Genomic DNA, 22,818 nt, shown 5'->3' with positions numbered 1-22,818 from the left:
CAAAGTGGGCTTTATGGGCCCATAATGTAAGATGAGTTGAACATTCCTGCATTAAAAGATACAATTTATCATCTGTTACCGATCACCTGTTTAAGACCTGCTCCAACACAGTCTCCATGTACTGCTAGTGCCGGCCCTAATCACAGAAAAATGGACGGGTGTTCGGCAAAACAATTCGGGAAACTCAAATATGCAGTTTCACCCAAAAATAACTTTTATCGAAATGTCATTTGTAAGGTTTCTTTCCACAAACAATATCGATAGAAGGAATTCAGCAACACAAAATTGTTTCAGGTTTCTCTGTTCCTACTCACCTGTCCACAGCCCCCTGTCTGCTGTGGCATCTAAGAAGGCTGATTCTAACTTATTATTAGGTACATTGCAGGCATGCATACCTTTAAAAAAAACAGAAGTAAACTCAACTAGATTAAAGGTGCTTAGTAATCTCCAATGTATCCACACTTGTTTTTGTAACTGCACTGAGTCAGTCAGCATTATTGAGCCTTTTTAAATATCTTAGCAAAACCCAAATACAAAGGGTGCATGACAGAAGCTAGTCATTGTGGTTTTATTTTCATTTTCAAAATGCAGTGCTGTAGGCTGTTATGTATTTTTAGCTGAATGTAGGGGACCCACAGCGTTACATCTCTTTTGATGATGGGAAGATGAAAGGAACATGAAGTATGACTAGCTAAAAGGAAGCTGATATTTATGATATGAGAGACTACTCTCCTTTTTGTGTAGCCCTCAGTTTGACTTTAAAAGATGCTCTCTTTTTCTTCTCACTCGTTTCAAACACTGCAGCCCTCTTCTGTAAATGTGTCACTCCCATTCCCTTTACTTACTGTGATTCAGATAGCCTGGGGCTTCTGCTCTCATCCTCCTGAGTGGATTTGCTGACTTAAACAGAGCGACGTGAAGTAGAAGCTGAAGTGAATGCCCTGGTGTGCAAACAAACAGTTGCACAAGGACTACTGTGCAGAGCAGGTATGCACATAAATACACCCCCTTAGTGGGAAGCAGAGCTGGTCTAGTCATTCTCCAAACTAGCACACACAACAGTCTGCCTGTTATGTTTTTAACAGCTGGGCTTTAGATTTTTCAGACTTCAAGTTCTGCATAGGTGAAGTATGTCATCACAAATACTTGCATGTGTTTCACTCATTAATGCATTCACACCTTTCATCAATTTACAACACCTTGTGTTTTAATAGCCCTTACTTCATAAACTTAATGCCTTTGTTTTCTTTCTAAAACGGCAAGAATCCATCTGTTTTACTGTGTGGGCTATGACTCATGGTGTGACAGACACCTTTATATTTACAGTGATGCCAGCCAAATACAGAGCTCACCTGTCTCCAACTATGCCCTGGAACATGACTCATTGTTTGCTGTAAACATTGTAAATGTTGTATGGTTTATGGGGGATTCCCTAATGAACGCATTTGTTTTGATCTGGGATTGAGACTGTCTGGATTGGGGCACGAAGAAGTCTCATTTCTGCACCTTTTCCCTCCCTTTGTATTTCTGCATTCTTAACGGCATGTGAATCCAGCAGGCAACTTTTCTATTTGTCTGAACTGCGTCAGCACAGCCCAAGGTCAAAACTCCCAAACACCCCACACACCTTGTTTGTCCTGCAGCCCAGCAAATATCAACTCTAGTGATGATACTGCAGTGAACAAAAGGACGAGAAAAAGGACAAGAGAGACAAAGATACAATGAGCATTGGGACACCCATAAAGGAAAAGCGCCTAACGGAAGCACACCCACCTGCCCACCTCCCCCTTTTTCTTTCAGCCTGCTATATACCTTTGAGGCCAGCCTTTCTTGTAGCCCACCTTAGGAAAACATCCGTGCCCCCACACGATGTTGAGCCTTGTGTTTCCTTCTGTCTTTAATCTTAGTGAAAAGAGCTTTTAACAAGGCCAGGGAGGATGAGTGGATCTGCCAAAGAAGAACAAAGGCAGGGAGGGACTTGGAGAGATAGTAGCAGAGTGGAAGGCTCTGTAATCTATCACCTGTTGCCCTTGGGCGGCCCTGTACTCCCTGGGCCCTGGGCTTGCTGTGAGTTGTATGTATATCCAGGTATGGTAAGGTGATGAATAAATAAGCAAAGAACAAGAACAAAACCGATATTCTGGATTCTTTCAAAACCTCAGATTGCTTCAAGTAATTTTCTTCACAAGGAAGCAGTTCTCTGCTTGCCAACCACTCCACACTTATGCCAAACTCCCATATCACAGACATATTTTGACATAGCGTATTTGTGTGCTGTTTCTTTTTTTATTGATTGGTTTGTTTGTTTGTTTTGGTCAGGATAATGGGATTAATGGAGCAATATATCAGTTTCCATAGTGCACATATGAAGAAAAAGTGCAAAATTAATTTATAGTAGCATTTAAATAAGAAAAAGTATGCAAAAGTAATTATAAAATACATCAAAATAGTCACATCACCTGAGGTTAAACTCAAACGTTAGTGTTGTTAGAGGGATCTATTTGGGTTTTGCTACATTCTGCTGCCTCTTAAAAACTCAGTTCTCAAGTTCCTCTATCTTTGTCTGCCATCTTGTGGCTTCCTGTTGCACGTACCGTAATATAGCCTATATCCTGTACAACATACTACATGGCCAAAAAAGTATACGATGGCTTCCCTCTGCTCAGGAAAAGGACATTAATTCTGTAAGAGGCAATGCACAAGCTCACTCTACTTCTTATTTCCACACTATACTGTACAATATTGTAGCAATATTTCGATGTCATGTCTTATTACATTTATATTCGACTTTGCTCGTATTATTTATTTATTTAGTTTCATCTACCTCGTGTCTATTTTGTGGTGTGTTTGTAATCGATGGCAATGTGTTGCTGGAACACTGCGATTCATAAATAAACTATCTGTAAAAACTATACAGGGAAAAATCTGGTCTTGATCTGTCTTAATACAACGCGCTTTGCTTTTTAGCTTAGTTAAAGTTGGCTAGACTTCACGCTTCTCTAACTGAGCATCATTTTCTGTACTAGTCGTTCGTTCATTAGTTTAAGCGTACAAATGAGAACTGTCTATTCGTAAAATTCACTCAGTTTCTGTGCAGTGTCCTTTCAGCGTGTTCGTCTCTTCTCTTAAAATTCCAACGTGGCCAATAACACATGAACGCAACACCACTAGATAACTTATGACGTAGCGCGTAGCTGTACTGGTTGTGGTCGGAGCAGAGGAAGCTGGGAAAGGATCAAGGAAACCTCTAGCATCGTAGATAAACACCGTAAAGAGGTGTGAAGCCAGCGGGCACACGGCTGTCACAGTACTAAAAGAACAGTAAAAGAGTCCGACTGAGTCCTCTGTACAGCGAGGGTCAACATGTCTGAGACATACGGTATGTTTGTGTGGAGTAGGCGGTCATTTAATGCTTGCTAGCTGTTATGTGTGACTGGTTCGTGGTCTAATGTGACAGACTGGCAGCGTTGCTATCAGCAAACTGTAAGATTAGCTTAGCTTAGCCACAGGCTAACTTGCCACCTCACCGTGTCTGTGGATTTTAACAGTAATAATTAACATTCAGTGCTGACACGTAGGTCAGTTAAAGTGCTCTGGTTGGATTTCTTCGTGTGTATTAACTGACACCCCTGTCGTTTGATAGTAGCGTGCAGTGCTTCACGGGCAATAAGGAGAGCAGAAAGATGGTGAGACATCAACGGGTAAAAGTTGGCCAAACTTTAAACAAAAGCCATTAATAGCATGTGTAGAGACGTTGAGTTAACGTGAACTTGGGGAGATTCAGGCAAGTTGTGTGACCTTGCGACAGGAAAGGCTGCTGCGATTTGATGTATATTTTTACTTTTAACTGCTAGCCACAAGGCCTGTAAGAGGAAGTTTGATAGCGATGGTTGATCATGCATCGGTTACCTGCAGGGCAGACGCTGCTTGGTGTCTCACTGGTGTAATACATCTGCTTCCATGCTTATTTAAAGTAACTCCGCTCTTGCGCTTGACACAGATACGTTACAAATGAATCCTGACAGAATGAATGCTGCCTGCACTTATCTATGATCATTCACATAATGAGCAGATACAGAGATGTATTCATGGTCTCATAAATTCATTAAACAGTACTCTGTCTGATAGTCAGTCAGTAAGCCTGACACTGCAGAGCCATTTGTTATGAAATGGCACACCATCATCCTCTCCTGTTGCACTCCCAGATACACTCTCTCCCTCTGTTTATACTTGTACCCTGTCTCTCTCTTTCCTCGTATGAAACTTTATCCAAGTGGGCAACATTTATGGGAGAGTGCCAGCACTAATGGGAGCTGTAAAAGACTTTTATTGATTTTTTTTCCTTCTCTCTCTCTGTCTCCTCAACTGTCTCATCTGGAGGATCAGAAGTAGACAAAAAGGCATTATGAATTCAATAAGGGCCTGTTAAGTGTTTTAAAATACATAGTTTTCACTTATTAATTTCAATATCAACATGAGAATCATTCATGAGTTTATGTTGATGTTACAGAATTTGGCACATGTAGCAGGGGGAGAAGGAAAATATTGTAGTAGTACACCTTGTATTTAACTTTTTTTGCTGTTAGTTTTTATTCATCATTACTTTTTATATTGACGGCTCCATCACACTGTAAGTGAATGCAGATAATTGTTGTTCTCCTCCCTGGTGGAGGGGTACTTAATATTGATGGGTGAGGAATAAAGTAGCCTGAGAGGGTAGTGCTGCAGTTCATTCTCCCTGCTTTTGACATTATTGATGGTTTGATTGTTGTGTCCAGATCTCACACAGGAGTATACGATGTCTGAGAAAATGCAGAAAGGCTTGGGCAAGCTTTTAAAACTGAGCGGTCTGTCTCTGATTTTTGTCAGCACTGTCACAGCCACTGAAGTGTGGTTGAGATGTTACGCTGACTGCTGTTACACAGAAAAATAAGTGGGTTTCGACACCTTCGCTTTGTTGCAGTTACTCTGTTACCGAGACTTTGACCTCTGGCTTGTGTTGCTTAAGAAAACACCCGCTTCAACAAAGGTGCACCATGAACTGAGCTGGCGGAGGTGTGTGTCAGCAAATGAAGGTGGTTCATGGAGCAATGACATAATTGGTTTAAATGTCACCCAGAAAGTAAAGATTAATCTCATTCTTTGCTTTACTGTTTCTGTTGACTTTGTGTGAAGCTGGTGATATCAACAGCAGCCAGTAGTCACTTGCCAGGCTTTGTGCTTTCAGAACCTTTGAGCTCAAAGTGAAATTGAAAATTTACTTTAAATTCAACCTGAACAAGTTCTCAGAAGGGAAGCTGTAGTTTGCCATCATGGTTAGCTTTCACATATTTAGGAGCACACTATCACTTCTGCATGTCTTGCATTTCATTTACTACCTCTTTAATTATGTATTATCTCTTACTTAGCCAGAGCTAAGAGAGAGCAAAGAGAGATTGAAAGTTGCAAGATAAAGCTTGTGAAGCCTTAGGAATTACCTGGATTACTGACTGATTGCTCATAGAGGCTGGTCTTTATGTAAATCACAAGTATAGCCAGATGGGACTTGACTAATCTAACACACAAAGACTTTGATTCACTTATGCACTAACCTTTCATGTCTTGTTTCATCCCACCGAGGAAGTGAACTTTTCTGTTAGCAGTTTGTTTCAGAGCGTGCCGTATCATGCCTTTAAAAATGATAGCATGGTAGAGGTAGCATCATGGTTTTGGGCTGTCCTTGGGATCTGGATGGCCTGTAGTCTTTAACAGAACATTTCATTTAAAATTATACCAAAAAATGTTCTCAGTGTAAGAACAGAGGAGCAGTTCATGACCCAGAGCTTCAAGCAGTTGGGTAACGCAGCCAGACAGTGACTTAAAGCAAAAGTAAAACAACAGAGTGGTTCAGAAAGAAGAATTTTTGGGGAGTGATGGACAAACGGCAGTCCTGACCTAGTTGAAATTATGTAGCATGACCTAGAAAGGGAGCAAACAAATATTTATGAACTGAAACGGCTCTCTTGGAAGGAATGATGCAGAATTCCTCCCAATCACTGTGTTGTGCTAGTCCCACAAGCTGTACATGAAACACATGGTCAGCCCTTTACTGCTACTGCTTAGGTGGTTAAGAAATTCTGACATCCTGGTAATTCCAAAGCCTTTTTTTCTTTCCTTGCAACGTGGTTTTCATAACTCATCAGCATAAATTCACACACATGCAGCCACTTTTCATACCTAACTCTCCTTATCAGATCTCCCAGTATACTGGTCAGAACTGCCATTCAGCATACATCCAGTATGCAAATACCCCCTTGTGTTATCTTTGACCACAGCACACAATGGCTATCTGTACTCTAAATGGGTTTGCATGTCAAGGGATCAAGTCATTATGGATCATTTGTGTTGGCTGGATTGAGCCCTTCAAAGAAAAGACCCACTTTTTACATCTGTGCAAAAACCTGCCTCTGGTTATTCAACCCGTGTGCAAGTCTGTTGCCCTAAGCTGTGGTTAATAATGCTAAAGCTCTAACCTTGCTCTAATGACATGTGTTATTAAGTGTTGGTGCTTTTCTAAGGCTTCAGACACACTCAATTTCAACCTCAGACAAACAAGTGTATTAAATTAGAATCGTAAGTGGCAAGTTAAACTGATTACATGCTAGGCGCTTTGTGATTAGTAGGCTAATTTGGGTTTGGCAGGATACTATGAAAGTAGTAGCTCAATGGGATTAAGAGGAAGGATTGTCCCTGAGGATGGAAGTGCAAAGAGCAGCAGGTTCTCCATTGATGTTGGCATTGCATTGATCTCTACCTCTTTTTTTGTGCTTGCAGACTTCCTGTTTAAGTTCCTGGTGATTGGCAGTGCTGGGACGGGGAAATCCTGTCTCCTCCACCAGTTCATTGAGAACAAGTGTAAGTTCTAAAATGCTGCATTTCTAAAGTTTAATACTGCGCAGACACATAAATGGACACATTCACGAAATTATTGTAGTCAGTTTCACGAGTTGCATATTGACTAAACCGTTAGTCTGCTGATGATCTGGAGAAAATTCTTCATTGACTGGTATGAGTCAGAGTACAATGACAGGATGATGTGGGCATTTGTCGACCCAGAATAAAACCAATCACCACAGTTCTTTGCCTCACACTGTCCTTCAGAAAGAGAAAATTTTCTGTGTGGTTAAATGGGGGGAAAAAAATTATACTTCCTGTAGACTTTCTCTAGCTAACAATGGCCGAGTTTACACCGAGCTTGATGCTCTCATTATATTGTTAAAATTCTCCATATGATACATTAATTAGTTTAAAATACAAATTGAAATTTCAATTCAGTTTCAAAGGGGTGGTTTAAAAAAAAAAAAAACCATGTCAACACTCCACCATGTACAGAGTCGTGCTCGTGATTACATTTAATTTGATTAAGATATCTCAGGGGTCCCTGTGGATAGAGAAAGAGAGGCTGGGCAACTTGGCACTGTTAATCTAATCTGCAACTCCCTGTAGCTTATAATGTGGATATGAGGTATTTGAAAACAGCAGCAGAGGTCTTTTAAACAAGCCAAACACCCAGTATTACACATGTAGATTCCGAGTTACAAATGTAGTCTCTATCATAGCAGTGGATCCCTAGCTTTGCAAGGGATAAATACATAATAGCATAATTACAAGGGCTGCACTGTAGTTTTTTCGTTTGTTTTCCTGCTCCTTTATGTATATTTCACGTTGTCCCTTTTTTACACTATCTTCTGTTTGTTCCTGCTGCAGTTAAACAGGACTCCAACCACACCATCGGTGTGGAGTTTGGGTCTAGAGTGGTCAACGTTGGAGGAAAGACAGTCAAACTGCAGATCTGGGATACTGCTGGGCAGGAGAGATTTCGGTATCTACCTTCAAAATTTACCTAAAGTCACAAGTCCCAGCTCCACTGGGATATTGAAGTGTCTGACTGATGATAATTGTTAAAATGATTGGACAGTTTCTCCTGTCAAATCTCACCATCTGATCTTTTAAAGGAGCCTTTTTTTTTCCCCTCCATTTTCTCCGCAGCTCTGTTACACGCAGCTACTACAGAGGAGCAGCTGGAGCACTTCTTGTCTACGATATTACCAGGTAAAACAACCACTGACCTCGTGCTCCCACTTCCTTTTCACAAGTTTCTCTAACAAAGTGAGCTTTTTGTTTGCTGTGATAATGGGATGTAGATACTACAGTTGTACCTTAATTTTCCCAGAATAAAAAATAAATGTTTACTAAGACTCCCAGAAGCAACAAAATGTAAGGTTGTATTTGGTGTGGGCATTGGCATGTGATTAATTGAATATTTTAAATGTGGCAACAATTGAAATGAAATTTTACAGACTTAACTGGAAGCTTAGTTTATTTTTGAGTGTTCATACTGCTTCAAGTCCATATAGCAACTAACAAAAGGAGTCACATTGTGCCTGTACAGCCTCCAGAAATCGTGCTGTTTAATGACAGACCACTCATATTAGTGTATTTTATAAACTCTGGGTTGTAAAATCAAGATGGATTGAATGCAGTAGTTTGCTTTTAACAAAGTATGGGCTTTTGTTGAGGGGAGGTGGAGTGCGGACTGTCAAGGGCTGTAATATAGAGGCATCCTCTGTCAGGTAGCGGCTGTAGAGGAAAGCAGAAGTCCATCACAGATGGTGTCACCTGACACACTCTAGCACAGTGAAACCGACAAGTGTGTACAATGAAACTAGAGCTACAGCCTCATGCTGAAAACAAACTGAAACAGAAAATTGGGTAAATAACATGAATAAAATATGTCTTACAGTCGAGAGACATACAATGCACTGACTAACTGGCTGACGGATGCACGGACACTGGCGAGTCCCAACATTGTTATTATCCTATGTGGCAACAAGAAAGACTTGGATGCAGACAGAGAGGTGACCTTCCTTGAAGCTTCACGCTTCGCTCAGGAGAATGGTAACTTATCTGTACATTGATGCATTTCAAATTATTTTTTCCCCACTCTTAGAAGTATTTTTGTTCTCCCACACACAGAGCTGATGTTTCTAGAGACTAGCGCGCTAACAGGTGAAAATGTCGAGGAGGGTTTCTTGAAGTGCGCTCGCACCATTCTCAACAAGATAGATTCAGGTACACATTTTCTTTGTTATAGAAGTGTATCTGAGTTGAATGTTTTCTGTTAGAATTTAGTGACTTTTCCATGTTTTGTTTTTAATGCTTTTAGAGCTTGAGCGCATGAAGTCATGTGGATCTGACATTTTTAGAGCATACATGTCTGTGACACTGATGTTTCTCATTGTGCTTCTCTCAAAGGCGAGTTAGACCCAGAGAGGATGGGTTCAGGTATTCAGTATGGAGATGCTTCGTTGAGGCAGCTGCGACAGCCCAGAGGCACCACAACACAGAATAAGCAGCAGTGTAATTGCTAGGGGTCGGGACCCACCCTCACCCCAGCCCGCAGGTCCACACAGACAGAACTCCCCCTACAGGTCAGTAACTTGTTAACTCATGTGACCAGTGGGACTTGTAAACTAACAGGTTTTATCTGTGTTAGCGTTGATGAGGGCGTGTCGGTGCTCACTTTGTTTCCTGTTCTGAAACATCTCGGCTCCAGGTTTTTTTGGTGTGTGATCGTCCTTCCCCATCTTCTTCAGTTCCACACACCTTGGATCACCTTGGGTCGTGGAGATCACTGCAACCTATGACCCTTGACCTCTGGTAAGAGTCTCTACGGCTTACCTGAGGGGGTCGGTTTTGCCCTTGCGTTTGGACAGCATAACCCCTCGGTGTGAGCAAAGTGGAAATGTAAAGAGACATCCTCCACCATGGTCTCTGTTACTTACCAGACAAGGACAAAGTCAAGGGTTGTGTGTTTGGGCTGCCCTACTGTTGTGTGTTGGGGGGGTTTTTTGTTGTTGTTTTTTTTTTTTTTCTCTCTTGCTCTGTGCTTTTTCATTCTGGTTTTAGCAATCCCCAAAATACTTTCAGCATTTACATATCATTGCTTGTAAATTATTATTGTTAAACTCTTTTGTGCATTCAACCTGTCCTTGTGTGGGTCATTAGTTTTTTTTTCTTCCTAGTTTTAGCATTCATAAAGACATCCCTTACTATTTATTTTTTTTTAAATCATGCATCATTAACTATACTTCTCATAAATGATCAGTAATGGAAAATAAATGATAAACATCACATATTTTGGGGTACGATTTATACCAGGCGTGATGCAAATCCTTTCAACTTTGTCCTGTCATTTTAATTTTTTTTGTAATACTACTTATTTAAAGTGAATGTTGAATCTTGGCTGACCTTGAGTTTTCAAGCCAGTATAGTGTTTGAGTCCTAAATTAAAAACTTTTGGGTTGCAATAAAGTGCACTGTAGAGTGTTGGCCTTCGTAGTAGACCAGATGGATTCATAGCATATTAATCCCAACACTGATATGTATAAACTCTCATGGGGGAATGATCCCATCACTCCATTCTACACCCAAACAGGCAAGGCTGTGGGTCAGGTTGAAAGCACAAAAATGAGAACTTTTGCTCTTTATTTAAACCAAAAGTCCACAAGTCTGTAAATTGAGCTTTATCAGATTCACACCATGTTTAAATTCACATGACCAGTTATAGTGATAAATTGGCATTATAATGTTTTTGACTCCTGCTGGGCTTTTCTCCATGACATCTCTTAGATTCATACATGCACACTGTATAAGATGTCACAGGAAACCACAGTTGGCTTTTGCTTGTTTTCTTTGGGAAACTTTTGTGCCGCCCAACCAGCCCCGTCATTGAGGTTTGACCTTTTTTAAAAAAAACAATCATGCCAGGTTGTAGGTTCACTTTGACAGGATTCTGTTTTTAACCTTCTAAGTAATCACTTCTCTTTAAGCTCTGGATATCAGAGGGGGGGAAAAAAAGACAACACAAAATTATTATTAGACCATGTACTCTCAAATCATCTTCATTGTTCATTGGCATTGATTGTACAAGTGGAGCTGTACTGGAGAGATAAATATTTCCTCATTTGACATCTTAAAATGCTAATCAAAATCTTCCATATGTGCTCGTTTGAGCTGTAGTATATGATTTGTATTATTTTATTTTTTTTATAGTCGGAACAATAATCCCTCATGCTCTATTGATAGGGACATTCTCACCCTAGAAGACACCACCCCCATCAGTTTTCTGCCTAAGATGAAGTTGTTTTGTTTTTTGTTTTTTTGTGACTATTGGTGACCCTGACCCTCTAAAAGGAAAAGTAGAACCGATCCATGCCAGCAAAGTGGCCCTCTCAGTATAACTGAGACACCACATTTCCTCAGTGTATGGGTCAAATTCCAAGTTTTCCCTTTAATATCTCCCTCTGCAGCTCTGCTGCAAAATGTCAGTTTTGTTGCACCACTGAACTGACCCAGATGTTTTCTCTTTAGAACAGACCTTGTATTACCCTAGAGAGAAACAGGGGAATTTCCACAGAAACACAGTTTCCTCTCTGCTTGTAACACTGACAACATGGTTTGTGGTGCTGCTGGAGGAAAATGAGGTTGCAAGTTAATGGCTTAGAAAATCCAAAGCCCCTGCTCTGCTGTTTAATCAAAGGCACCGCTTCTGTCTGAATCACTGTCTGAGAGCAGGTCATACAAACCAAGCCAAGAGGAGCTCAAAAACAAACGTATTTCTCAAGCCTCTGTGTTGGCATACGTTCTCCCAGACAAACCATATGTGTTTAAGCTCAACTGAGCCAGCACACTGAAAGGGCAAACATGAGATCATATAGGACATCAAGAGACAGATGGTCAAAACACATTGCTTTCATAAAATATTTGCATAGCATGATAGTTTGTCTCCTTCTGCAAGTGCACTTTTACTTTTGAATCTGTGTTTGTTTTGTTTATATGCTGTAACTATAGAATTGTACATTTTATTTTACTTGAACTGTATAATGTAATAAATATATGAATTTTAGATGTTATCTTTTTTTCTTTTTACTAAATGACAACTGAGATTCTTCATATGGTTTCATTTTTTTCTGGTGCTGTCAGGCAGCAACAAAAAAAATGGTGTAATAGTGTGATCTCATGCTGTGTGAGATTTGATTGGTTTATTGCTCCCTGCTGACGTGGAGGTAATGATGGAAGGGTGTTGACTTTGTGAGCTGTAGGTGGCCATCAGCAGCAATTCTGATCACTCGTTCACAGGCTGTCATCTATGCGCAGTTATTGAGTCAACTGTTGAATCGTTAGCCTGCATTCATCTGTATTCGCTGTACAGTTCATAAAGATAATCAGAGTAGCTATATGAACATTATTTTCTCATTTGTTCCAGTATAGACTCAATAATGTGATGAACGCAATCCAACTCAGTTGTTGCTTAGTAATGTTATATAATCTAACCTAAATACTACTGTACATCTCAAGTAACCTATCCTGTAAATAAGATTTGTCTATTGTCTATTAAGGGTGAGTGTTGCTCATTGATTGTAATGATTATGCAATTCCCAGTAAACTGCTTGTTTTTCATTTAACTCTTTTCACCGGTTTCCTGAATGTTAATGCTATCAGGGATTTTTTTATTTTTCTTTGGCATTAAGCCACTGTATTCACTCGGTTAATGCTCAAGGGCGTTGAAGTGCATCGGATCCTGAATGTTGGTGACCCCCAGCCCTCGTGCACAGCAACGCAAGCAGTATTTACAAATCAGATTTATAGCTAGCTGACTTAACAGACCTTGAAATTTAACAATGGGTCCTACTAGGTACATGATTCATTTACCTCTGCCTACCATTCTTCTGTCAAGTCATTTCTCTCAAAGGCAGTCAGGTTGAGGTTAGGATATCAGAGGACTCATATGATGAAGAGTAAATGCCCTCTGTCACAATTGTCTGGATTTATGCTCTTGGGTCGATGGAGTAATGGCCAGAGCGGTTTAATGTAGCTCAAGTGGATATATTGAATGATTTATTGATTTTTAGACAGGCTATCAAGATGACCTCATAACCACATTGCAAATTCACCGAAGGAAAGGATTGGTTTACCGCTAGATGGCGCTGACGCATTAGACAGAGGTTTAAATCTGAATTTTAAAGACTTGTTTTTACATGTTTCGTCAGTAGCTTTGAGTGTTATGTTTTATATGAAATCAGCCCAACAGTTTTAACAGTGTAGCATGACTATATGTTTTAAGACATCAGGAAAAAGTCAAGATCTACACCTAATAAAATCCCCTTTTCCCAGAATATTAGGTCAGATACTGAAACCTTTGCATTACTTCATCTGTTTATTATTTACACAAAGAGGGAGCTACTGGCATAAGTGAACAGGTGACAGTACTACACGCATCACTTTCATCAACAAACTCACAGGTGGACAAGAAGGGAAGCAGTACATATTTCACTAATTTAAAAAAAAAAAAATACAAAACTTGAATACAGGAAACCACCTTTGAGACCTGTGAATAGATATGGTTAAAATTAGAGTATGACCATGTCAAAGATTTAGGCTGAGCAAAGGGATGTGAGTAAAAGCTTTTTTTTTTTTTTTCTAAGAGGATTTTAAGAGGAATTTAAAATTCAACTCATTTTATGCAATGCCAAAGGAATGTATGGAAATACTGTGAGCAGGAACTATTCGTGTTCACAATATTCAACACAGGCTACACTGTATGTACACACCATACAAAGCAATTTTCACATTACTGATTTATGTAAAATATACCTTCTGTATCTAGGGATAGTTTTAAGTGTTCTTAAGAGTAACCAACCAGCACCATTTGATGTAACGAGCTGCATTAAATGATAAAGATCATTTCAAAAGCAACAGAAATCATCACAACATACCACTGTGCAACCATTGGATGTAACATGACCTATACTATTGACCACCACCAACCACGAGGACGTCTGGACAGCACAGGTTGCCATAACAAACTGTCAGAACGGCACTCGTTCTAAGCACACTCCATTCAATTGAACTAGCTGTGCTGGGTCAACTGGTCTGAAGAGGTTTCTATTTGTAGTTTGCCTATACTCCAATCCAGATATAAATTGCGCAACAGCCATGATGAATATCCTAAAACTTCCAAGATCCTGCTTAACATTACTTATAGAAAAGGCTGCGAGGCTATTATAACTTCTCAATGCACAGGGGTCATTATAGGCAGTCTCTATGGTGCTTGTTAGTCACAGTAGTGCCATTAAATACATGTTTAGGTTAATGAGAGGTGGACATAAGGAGGGCAGAAGAGAGCAGTGTGACACTTGTTTCCACACTGCACAGAGATAAATGCAATTACTTTGTGGTTACTACAGGAATAATTCATTTCTGTGGCCACTGGCTTGTGGAAGAAGAAAAACAGAATACAGCTGAGTGTAACTAAGGCAGTATATGAAATGTTAACATGTTGAAATGTGCTGTATAGCCTTCAAGACATCGTCACCAGTAAGACGGGTGCAGAATATTGCAACATATAGACTTGTGACAAAAGATTAATTGGACTCATATCCATATGTAAACAATATTAATCTTCTTTACTAAACACACCCTCCCCCTCTTTCCCTTGAAGTCCCGGTAAATGTTAGCTCTGCAGAGACAGGAACATGACAAATGTCCATTTCAGACTGATACAAAAAAAGGAGCAAGATGTTTTGGGTGCCAGGGCAGCAGATTAGTATCCAGGTAAGATAGATGGTTATCGACTTTTTTTTTCTTCTTCTTCTTTACTCGAGTGATTGGAGCATGAGGAGCTGCTTGAGGACCTTTGTCTGACTGGTCTCCCTGATCTCCCCCGCCAGGAACATCTCATCCACCACCGTGTACACCTTGAAACAATTCAGAGGACAGAGCCCAACACTGTGATGCAACTGAGGATATTATGATGATTCAAAACAGAGTACAAATATCACAAAGTAGTCATCTAGCCTGCTATTTGTCATCATCGTGTAAAAATAACCAGAGTGACAAAGAAATTAACCTGACAAGATGAGTCACTCTTCTTTCCATCACCTGCTTTTCTCAGGTGTGTTGTAGTTTGAGGTTGTAGTTGTCAACAGCTGATTTACCTTATTTGTTGGTTTCTGGCCATGTCATACATGAGCGGTGTTAGAGTAAAGCATGTGGGTGGATGTTCACATGCTTTAGGTAATTAGCAATTAACACTAGCGGCAGGTGGGGGAAGGGAATTTAAGCATTTATGAAAAGAAAAAAAATCCACCCCCACTAAAGTAATTAAGATCAAAAAGAAAAAAACCTAGCTGTGATTATTATATCAGTTACCATGGCACTATACTAAAAGAAGCACTTTCAGAGCTCTCTTTTGTCCTCCTCTGTTCAAGGTCTTTTTAACTGGATATTAAGACTCTTAAAAACAAAAGGGAAGAATTCACTTCTCAATATGCTTACCTTGTAGAAGTTGAACACAAGGTCCAGCTCACACACATTGTGGAAATACTCATTCAGCACCTTCAAAGAAGCCATTGAAAATACAGACTTTCAATTCAATCAGATAAGAATCCAAACACTACTACTTTAGTAAGACACACACACACACACACACACACATATACATATATATCTTAATGTAATGCACTAGTGCAGAAATTATGTGATGCTGTAGCAGCAGCAGAATCCACTTGAAAACCATGTAATACACTTATATCTACTACATCTAAAATGTGGCCATTTAAAATTAATGTGAGTCTGGCCTCATCTCGTTTCCACAGGAGATCATTTCGAGCAGTGATACGGTTTCATTTACAAAGCCAGAATTACTGACCCCTTGTTAAGTATTTGCTACAATGAATGTTAAAACCAGCCTATGAGCAAATCCTGCTGTGAGCTAATGGAAAGTGTGGCATGGTATCTTTTATGAGAACATTTTCACTGACTAAAATAGTAATAATTTTTTTTTTTTTAAAAACCCTTCATTGGTGTTTAGATGGGGCTTTATGTAATAACAAGCTTGACAGCTAGAAAGTAAGACTGCTCATTTTGGAAATACCGTAATGTGCATTCCTTCACAGTCAAACATTACATCAAATGACCTTCACTCCCGGGTGCTCTGGACAGAAAATGGTCTACTGTTTGTCTTAGCTAGTGGCAAACACTAGATTGTACTTTAAGCTCACAATTTCAGTTGCTACCACATCATTTAAAGACTAAATGATTAGAAAAATAAAGAGATGTTAAACTAAGCTTTAGAAGAAAGCACACTCAAGCTGGCTGATGTGTCCAGACAATCACCGTGATCTACCTATGCTCTCTAAATCACTGATTAAACTAAATGCAATAACTTGATAACAAAGAGTTCAACCATTTTAAAAATAACACCAACTATCCCATAACAACTGTTGATTAAAGTCCATGAAGGCAGCATAACTTGTCTCGAACCTGATGCACCACTGAAGACTAGGTGGGTAAAGTTAGTTCTGTATTTGTTTAGGTGTTTTAGGTTCAGAGTTGCTCAAAATGAAACCAGCGACATTGAATTTTGGAGGGAATTCTGAGAGCAGTTTGAGGGCATTCACTAGTTATGGCTAGTGGTGCAACGGATCACTGTTGATCCGTAATCTGAACCGATCTCACTCCACGGTTCGGCACGCACGTGATCCGAAGATTCGAAAAAGAAGAAAAAAAGTATATGTATGGTGCGCGTGGTTAGTCTGTCAAGCCATAGTTATGGCCAGCGCTCGCGGTCCAGGTGGAGGAGCACAGGAGTTTGCGGCGTTTAAGCAGCCATTTGCTGCCCAATCCGTCCGGCCTAAAGCTATTACAAAACTATTGGGGTCTTTAGCTGCAGACGTGAGGCCTTATTCTGTTGTGCAAAACAAGGGGTTTGAACTATGATGAATGTGCTTGAGCCACGCTATGATATCCCGTTGTCCACTTCAGTGACAAGATCGTTCCAAGCATGTATGAGCAGGAAAAGTCTAAAGTTATGGCTGAACTGTCCCAGGCATCTTCTGTTGCCCTAACAACAAATGGGTGGACCTCCAGGGCAACGGAAAGCTTTGTGACCGTGACCGCTCATTATATCACAGCGGAGTGGTAGATACAAAGCCCTGTACTGCCCTACATTGCACCTTAATTTGTTTTTATATAATTGCGTGGAATGAGTCTTGAGTTGAATGTTTTTTAATAGGCAAAAAATACTTAAATAAGTAAGTAGCGAGTTAAATTTTTTGTCTTAAAACCGTGACCTGATCCGAACCGTGAGATTTCGGATCCGTTGCACCACTAGTTATGGCCTTATGTTTATAGCAGGTAGGTCTTTTCTTGAGATGGCATGTGGTATTTAGTTATGTCTTTGTGTGAACATGCCTTTTTTTAACCTAATGATAAGGTGAGTGTTTTGTGCTGTGACCTTTAGTGTTTTGGAGAAGTTGGTCAGTTTCATTTGGATCACTTGTAATTGTTGTTGGCCAGGTAATAATGGTAACTGTGGTGTTAAGCCACAATTGTTGCTGTGATCAACGTGGGGAGTGATACTGAATTTTGTGGCTATAGTAACCTTCTGTGGTATAGAACCACTTGGTATGTGACTATTTATGTTGTGGGGACAACAGATCACTTCTGGTTGGGATTATTGGTTACTACTATTGGTTTCAGTTGCAAACATTTCTGAGTAATCATTTTGGTTTGCTGGTGTTATACTCCAATTTGGGTTGATCGCATGTTACTATCGTGTATGCAGTGTAGCAATTTGTGTGATCTTCATAATGATTAAATCCATTTAAATTATTTTAAAAGGACTAAGTTTTTCTGTGTAGTGGTCAGACAGTAGTTTTCTTTAAATGGGAGTGGCTGCAGCTCAGGAGGTAGAGCAAGTCATCTACTGATCGGAAGGTTGGTGACTGGTTCGATCCCTGGCTCCTCCAGTATGCATGCCAAATGCACCCCAAGTTGCTCTCCCATGCAGCCACCTGAGTATGAATGTGTGTGATTGGTAGATAGAAAGCACTTACGCACAGAAGAAAGTGCTTGTGTGAATGGGTGAATGAGGCATTTATACAGCGCTTTGAGTGTTCTGGGAGATTGTTGCTGGCTTAATCTTCTTTCCAGGGTTGATTTAGCTTGATTGGAATAAATATGCCACCGTTGCAAGGCACACTGTTGTCCTGCTTTCCCTATTTGTATTTCAGATCTAGGATATCAAGAACCAGAAGACTCCAGAGGGGTCTTTTCTTTATTTGGGGATTTTGGAAGAACCTTTTTGAGTAGGGGAGGTGGTACACCCATCTGCAACCTCTACTTGTCTTGCAGTGACAGTGGCCAATTATTTACACCTGACGAGATTGGATAAAGCCATGCCTGAGGTTGGCTTAGGAGGATGGCACTTCTTGTGTTTATGCTCTCTGGTCTTTCATTTTTTGCAGAAATTTTAAGTACTTTAAAATAAAACCAGTGTTTTTAGAAACTCTGGGATCAGTCTTCATGCTGTGACTTTTGAGCCAGGTCATAAAATAGTGCAATGCTGCCTTTTGGCACTGCAGTGTATCTATGTGGCAAGGCGTTATCAAATCTATCAATATTTTAACGATAACATTTTTTTTCCAGCATGCCATAACACTAACACTAGTCAAAAATGATACACCCAAGACTGTAAAATGAATGTGACGTAAACATAGCTTTAATGGGTTCTGGAATTTGTACTGAAATACAGCGTCATGCTAAAAGATTAAACTATAGATACAAGCTGTGGTCTGAGCTTCGGCTAAGTCAGATTTATAGAAAACAATCTGACTTCACTAAAAACTATGAATAAGTTAGACTTTTAAAAATGCATAAATTCAGGTAGCACTTTATTCTGAATTTAAAGCATGCTTTATACCTGAGTTATTTGAAATCCAGAATGGCGTTCACAATTGGGAAACAATATTATAATAATGTAAAATCTAAACGATGCGCTCTTCAGAAAGCAACAGATAAAAAAGAAAACATATCATCTTTTAAAATTGGACATATGTATGCCATGGAAGAAAGGGTTTATATCTGCATAACTGCATTTGATCTTTCAGTTTGAATTTCACAGGTTGAATTATTTTATAGATACTTGCCTACTGGGAATATGCTTCAAAAATAGGGCACTCTATAGTATAATGTTGTAGTTCTATAGTCTTATGCAGATTTTATCAGCAGGAAGTCAAATCACAGCATAGTGGATCTCTTCTACCAATTCAGTTTTTACAATTGTCCTCTATTATGTGGAAGGTAAATACTTGAATAACAGCATCATTATGTGGGCAGAGGAAATATATCAAAATAAAGATATTTTTGAAAATAAATGGCAGAATTTAATTGCTGAATATGGGATGCTTTGAGTCAGGGTGAAAACTGAGAATACCAGTGGAGACTGATGAAAGAAGCAAGAGGGGATTTTGTTTTTCTTCCTGTTCTCTCTGTTATTGAAAGATTAAAAAATAATATTGAAATATATGTGCATTTAGCTATAAATGTATACAGGTTGGTAAATAATATGTGGATTGTGTTTAGCTGTACAGAATAATGCTTAACTAATTTATATTCTTTCTTTTCTTTTCCTCCGCTTCTTTGTAATCCAGCTTTTATTTTATTTATTTTTTTTACTTTTTCACTTCCACCGTATATACTTCAACTTTAAGTACTAAAGACTTATACTACATATAATTTTACTGCAATCCTTACAACCCAGAGAAGTTCTAAAGGAGCTCCAAGCCAGTGAAGGATGATAGCCTCTGAACAAAATCATTGAGAGACATTTTTGAAAACCATCAGACCATGACAACTAAATTATCATAGCTCACTTACTAGGTCTATATATTGTGTGTTTCATTTACCTCTACAAAGTTGTGGATTCCCTCGAGGTATGCCAAGTTATTATCAGTCACGTCCACACAAATACAGAAGTACAGACCAGCATAACGTCTGTAAATGATCTTGAAGTTCCTGAACTGTGAGAACAACAGAAAAATCCTCTTAAGAGCTTAATCTTGCATATTATGACAACAGTAGCAGATTTACCAGGGCTGAAGCTCCCACGGTAAGGTAAAACACACCCAGTATGCATACATTCATACTGATTTTTTTTTAATAGCATTAAAAACCTGATCCACTAAACGGGTTCTCTTTTCTTTTGATGTTGTATTCCACTAGAATTTCATTCAGTTATGCATATAACATTAAAAAAAAAAAAAAAAAAAACATGCTAAGAGATAATGCCTGCAATATCTATATACTGAAGGAGCAGGGCCAGCTGTGTCATTATACAGGATTAGAGAAAAGAGGTTGTTGCTGTTCTAGCACGTCAAAGAATCGTTTTAAAAAAGAAAATGTGGGTACATGCAGCACTGCCTAATCCCATACCTCCACAAAGTTGGTGTGCTTGGCATCTCTGACAGTAACGACAGCATGCACTTCTTCAATCAACTTCTGTTTCTCATCATCATCAAACTGCATGTACCATTTGGCCAGTCGTGTCTTTCCCGCTCGGTTCTGGATGAGGATAAAGCGGATCTGTAAGAAACAAGACAAAAAAATAAATAAATGAGGCATTCTTTACTTGTCCTTAATATCCAATATTAAGCAGTTTGATACTAACAGAATTATGAAACTCCCAGAAGTGACTCATTAGCAACACACAATATAATCTTACTTTGCCTATTAGTAGCTGTCGTACATAATATAACTTTGGAGATACTTACCATTTAGGCATCCAACTATTTTAATATGTAAGAGAAATTACAAGTAACTGTAGCTACCCTTAGCTTATCTACAGCTTATCGACAGTTAAACATAGTGTTAGCTAAACCACACCCATTCATTTTGACAGCATCATTTTCGGAGAACTCGGCAAAGTAAAATCGATCTATTTCAGTAAACTGATAGTTGTTTGGTAAAACATCTTGATTTTAAATTGTTGGCGTCCCAGTTAGCTTATCGTTTTCTACTCACTGAATGGAATAGCCGACCTGGCGAACTCTCAGATGCTAGCAACCAAACGACAAATGCTACTGACATGAGAAGAAAACACAACATAGTTCGTTTGAGACATATTTACCATTTTCGCCTCCCAAATATGGACCTTAGAGACTCCAAAGCAGCAGGTTCCCAAGCAAGTGTGCAATAATTTTCACATTAATACATCGATATTTTATGACCGCTCGTCCGCTATTTTCTCCAAGCTAATAGGAAGTGGCAAAACTATGGCTGCGTCACGTTGCATGATGGGATTGTAGTTTTTGCTGTCACATTTAGAAGCAATGGGTTTTAATATAGAACTACAACAACCAACATCACTGTGTGGTGTCTCGTATTGAGTCGTGCAGTGGATCACATGAGAAGCAAAGAGCCCATCTCTCTAAATATTTTTGTAGTTTTTCGTGTTTGTTTCAGGTTTTATTCTTTTCTGAAAGAACTAACGGAAGCACTTCCTGTGGAATAATTTCATAAGTATTGCATTCCACTTGTTATCTATTTTTATAGTATCCTATTACTTTAAAATTGATTTAAAAAAATGTCACTGTTCTCTTGGGCAATTTCCTGTCAGTTCTTAGACTGGTTCTTCTTTTGGCTGCTCCCTTTAAATGGTAAATGGCCTGTATTTTTATAGCGCTTTTACTAGTCCCTAAGGACCCCAAAGCGCGTTACACAACCAGTCATCCACCCATTCACACACTGGTGATGGCAAGCTACATTGTAGCCACAGCCACCCTGGGGCGCACTGACAGACACTGGCGCCACCGGGCCCTCTGACCACCACCAGTAGGCAACGGGTGAAGTGTCTTGCCGAAGAACACAACGACCGAGACTGTCCGAGTCGGGGCTTGAACCGGCAACCTTCCGATTACAAGGCGAACTCCCAACTCTTGAGCCACGATCACCAGTATTGAACTTAATGGTCGCCATAGTGAATCATTTACCTTCATCTCCTATCTCCCCTTGCCTAGCATACTCCTCTGTCACACCAGTCCTCTGTATGTCCTCCATCACTACATCCATTAACCTTCTCGATGATCTTCCTGTTGTCTGCCTACCTGGCAGCTTCATATTTAACATCCTTTCTCGAATCACCTACCCCTCCACCTCACATGTCCAAAACATCACACCCTTGGCTCTCTAACTTTGTTTCAAAAGCACTTCACCTGAGCTGTCCCTCTGATATACTGATTTCCTATCCTATCCCTACTGGTCCCACTCCCAATGAAAATCTGAGGATGTTCAACTCTAACTCCTGTCTTTTTGTAAGGGCCACCATCTCTAAACCATACATCTATATCTTCCCTTTCACTCTTGCCGCTATCCATCTGTGACAAATCACCCCTGACACTCGTCTTCACCCACTCCACCCTGCCTGCTCTCTCTTCTTCTTCTCTATTGTGCACTGTCTGTCACCTTCACTGTTAAATCGGTCTCCGTCTCATTCACACGTCTATTCTATCTGGCTTCTATTGACTTTCATTCCTCTTCTCTACAGAGGATACCTCCACTTCTCCAGGCTCTCTTCCACGTGCTGCCTGATCTCACTACAGATCACATCATCATAGTCCAAAGAGACTTTTGTCTGCTCTATTTGTTTATACACATGGTGAAAATTGCTCACATACAGACATAGTAAATGTAAAAAAGTCCCCAAACGTGATAGTGTATTTGTCACATACACAGTTAATCAAACTGTTTTATTTATATCAGCTTAATTATATTAGATTATTGCGAATAATTAGCATAAAGACATATGAACAAAAAAGAAGATTTGTAGAATACAAAAGATTTATACCTAAACTCATTACAGGCTGAAAAGTAGCAATAGCCTATATAACTTATTTGCACCCCCTTGAGGTTACATTATTTTTGGAGGTTGTTTTCTGC

At 39.6% G+C, this 22,818-nt stretch overlaps 2 protein-coding genes across 2 annotated transcripts; one reads left to right on the top strand and one right to left on the bottom strand.

The window, feature by feature from the left end:
- The first annotated feature begins 3,218 nt into the window (after positions 1-3,218).
- On the top strand, positions 3,219-12,511 carry rab4b (RAB4B, member RAS oncogene family). The gene is made up of 8 exons (XM_063493818.1): positions 3,219-3,379; positions 6,814-6,894; positions 7,747-7,861; positions 8,029-8,091; positions 8,783-8,937; positions 9,016-9,111; positions 9,295-9,470; positions 9,596-12,511. The coding sequence occupies exons 1-7, from the start codon at positions 3,364-3,366 to the stop codon at positions 9,408-9,410; spliced, it is 642 nt and encodes a 213-aa protein (XP_063349888.1). The 5' UTR covers positions 3,219-3,363; the 3' UTR covers positions 9,411-9,470; positions 9,596-12,511.
- A 728-nt stretch (positions 12,512-13,239) lies between these two features.
- ap2s1 (adaptor related protein complex 2 subunit sigma 1) lies at positions 13,240-21,165 on the bottom strand. The gene is made up of 5 exons (XM_063493753.1): positions 21,011-21,165; positions 20,317-20,466; positions 19,791-19,904; positions 15,379-15,438; positions 13,240-14,798 (listed from the first exon to the last, which is right to left on the bottom strand). Exons 1-5 carry the CDS (start codon positions 21,011-21,013, stop codon positions 14,697-14,699), a joined length of 429 nt encoding a protein of 142 aa, XP_063349823.1. The 5' UTR covers positions 21,014-21,165; the 3' UTR covers positions 13,240-14,696.
- Positions 21,166-22,818: the final 1,653 nt, after the last annotated feature.

The sequence above is a fragment of the Pelmatolapia mariae genome, linkage group LG14 (genome assembly GCF_036321145.2).
Source record: "Pelmatolapia mariae isolate MD_Pm_ZW linkage group LG14, Pm_UMD_F_2, whole genome shotgun sequence".
In the NCBI taxonomy this organism is placed as follows: domain Eukaryota; kingdom Metazoa; phylum Chordata; class Actinopteri; order Cichliformes; family Cichlidae; genus Pelmatolapia; species Pelmatolapia mariae.
Note: the sequence above shows the minus strand (reverse complement) of the source record. Positions and strands in the feature narration are given on the sequence as shown.

Excerpts from the sequence above, each read along its gene's own strand:
- rab4b (XM_063493818.1), top strand. Across the intron at positions 6,895-7,746 it reads CCAGTTCATTGAGAACAAGT|TTAAACAGGACTCCAACCAC; the intron begins GTAAGTTCTAAA and ends TTCCTGCTGCAG. Across the intron at positions 8,092-8,782 it reads CTTGTCTACGATATTACCAG|TCGAGAGACATACAATGCAC; the intron begins GTAAAACAACCA and ends TATGTCTTACAG.
- ap2s1 (XM_063493753.1), bottom strand. Across the intron at positions 15,439-19,790 it reads GAATCCACAACTTTGTAGAG|GTGCTGAATGAGTATTTCCA; the intron begins GTAAATGAAACA and ends GCTTCTTTGAAG. Across the intron at positions 14,799-15,378 it reads TTGTGTTCAACTTCTACAAG|GTGTACACGGTGGTGGATGA; the intron begins GTAAGCATATTG and ends AATTGTTTCAAG.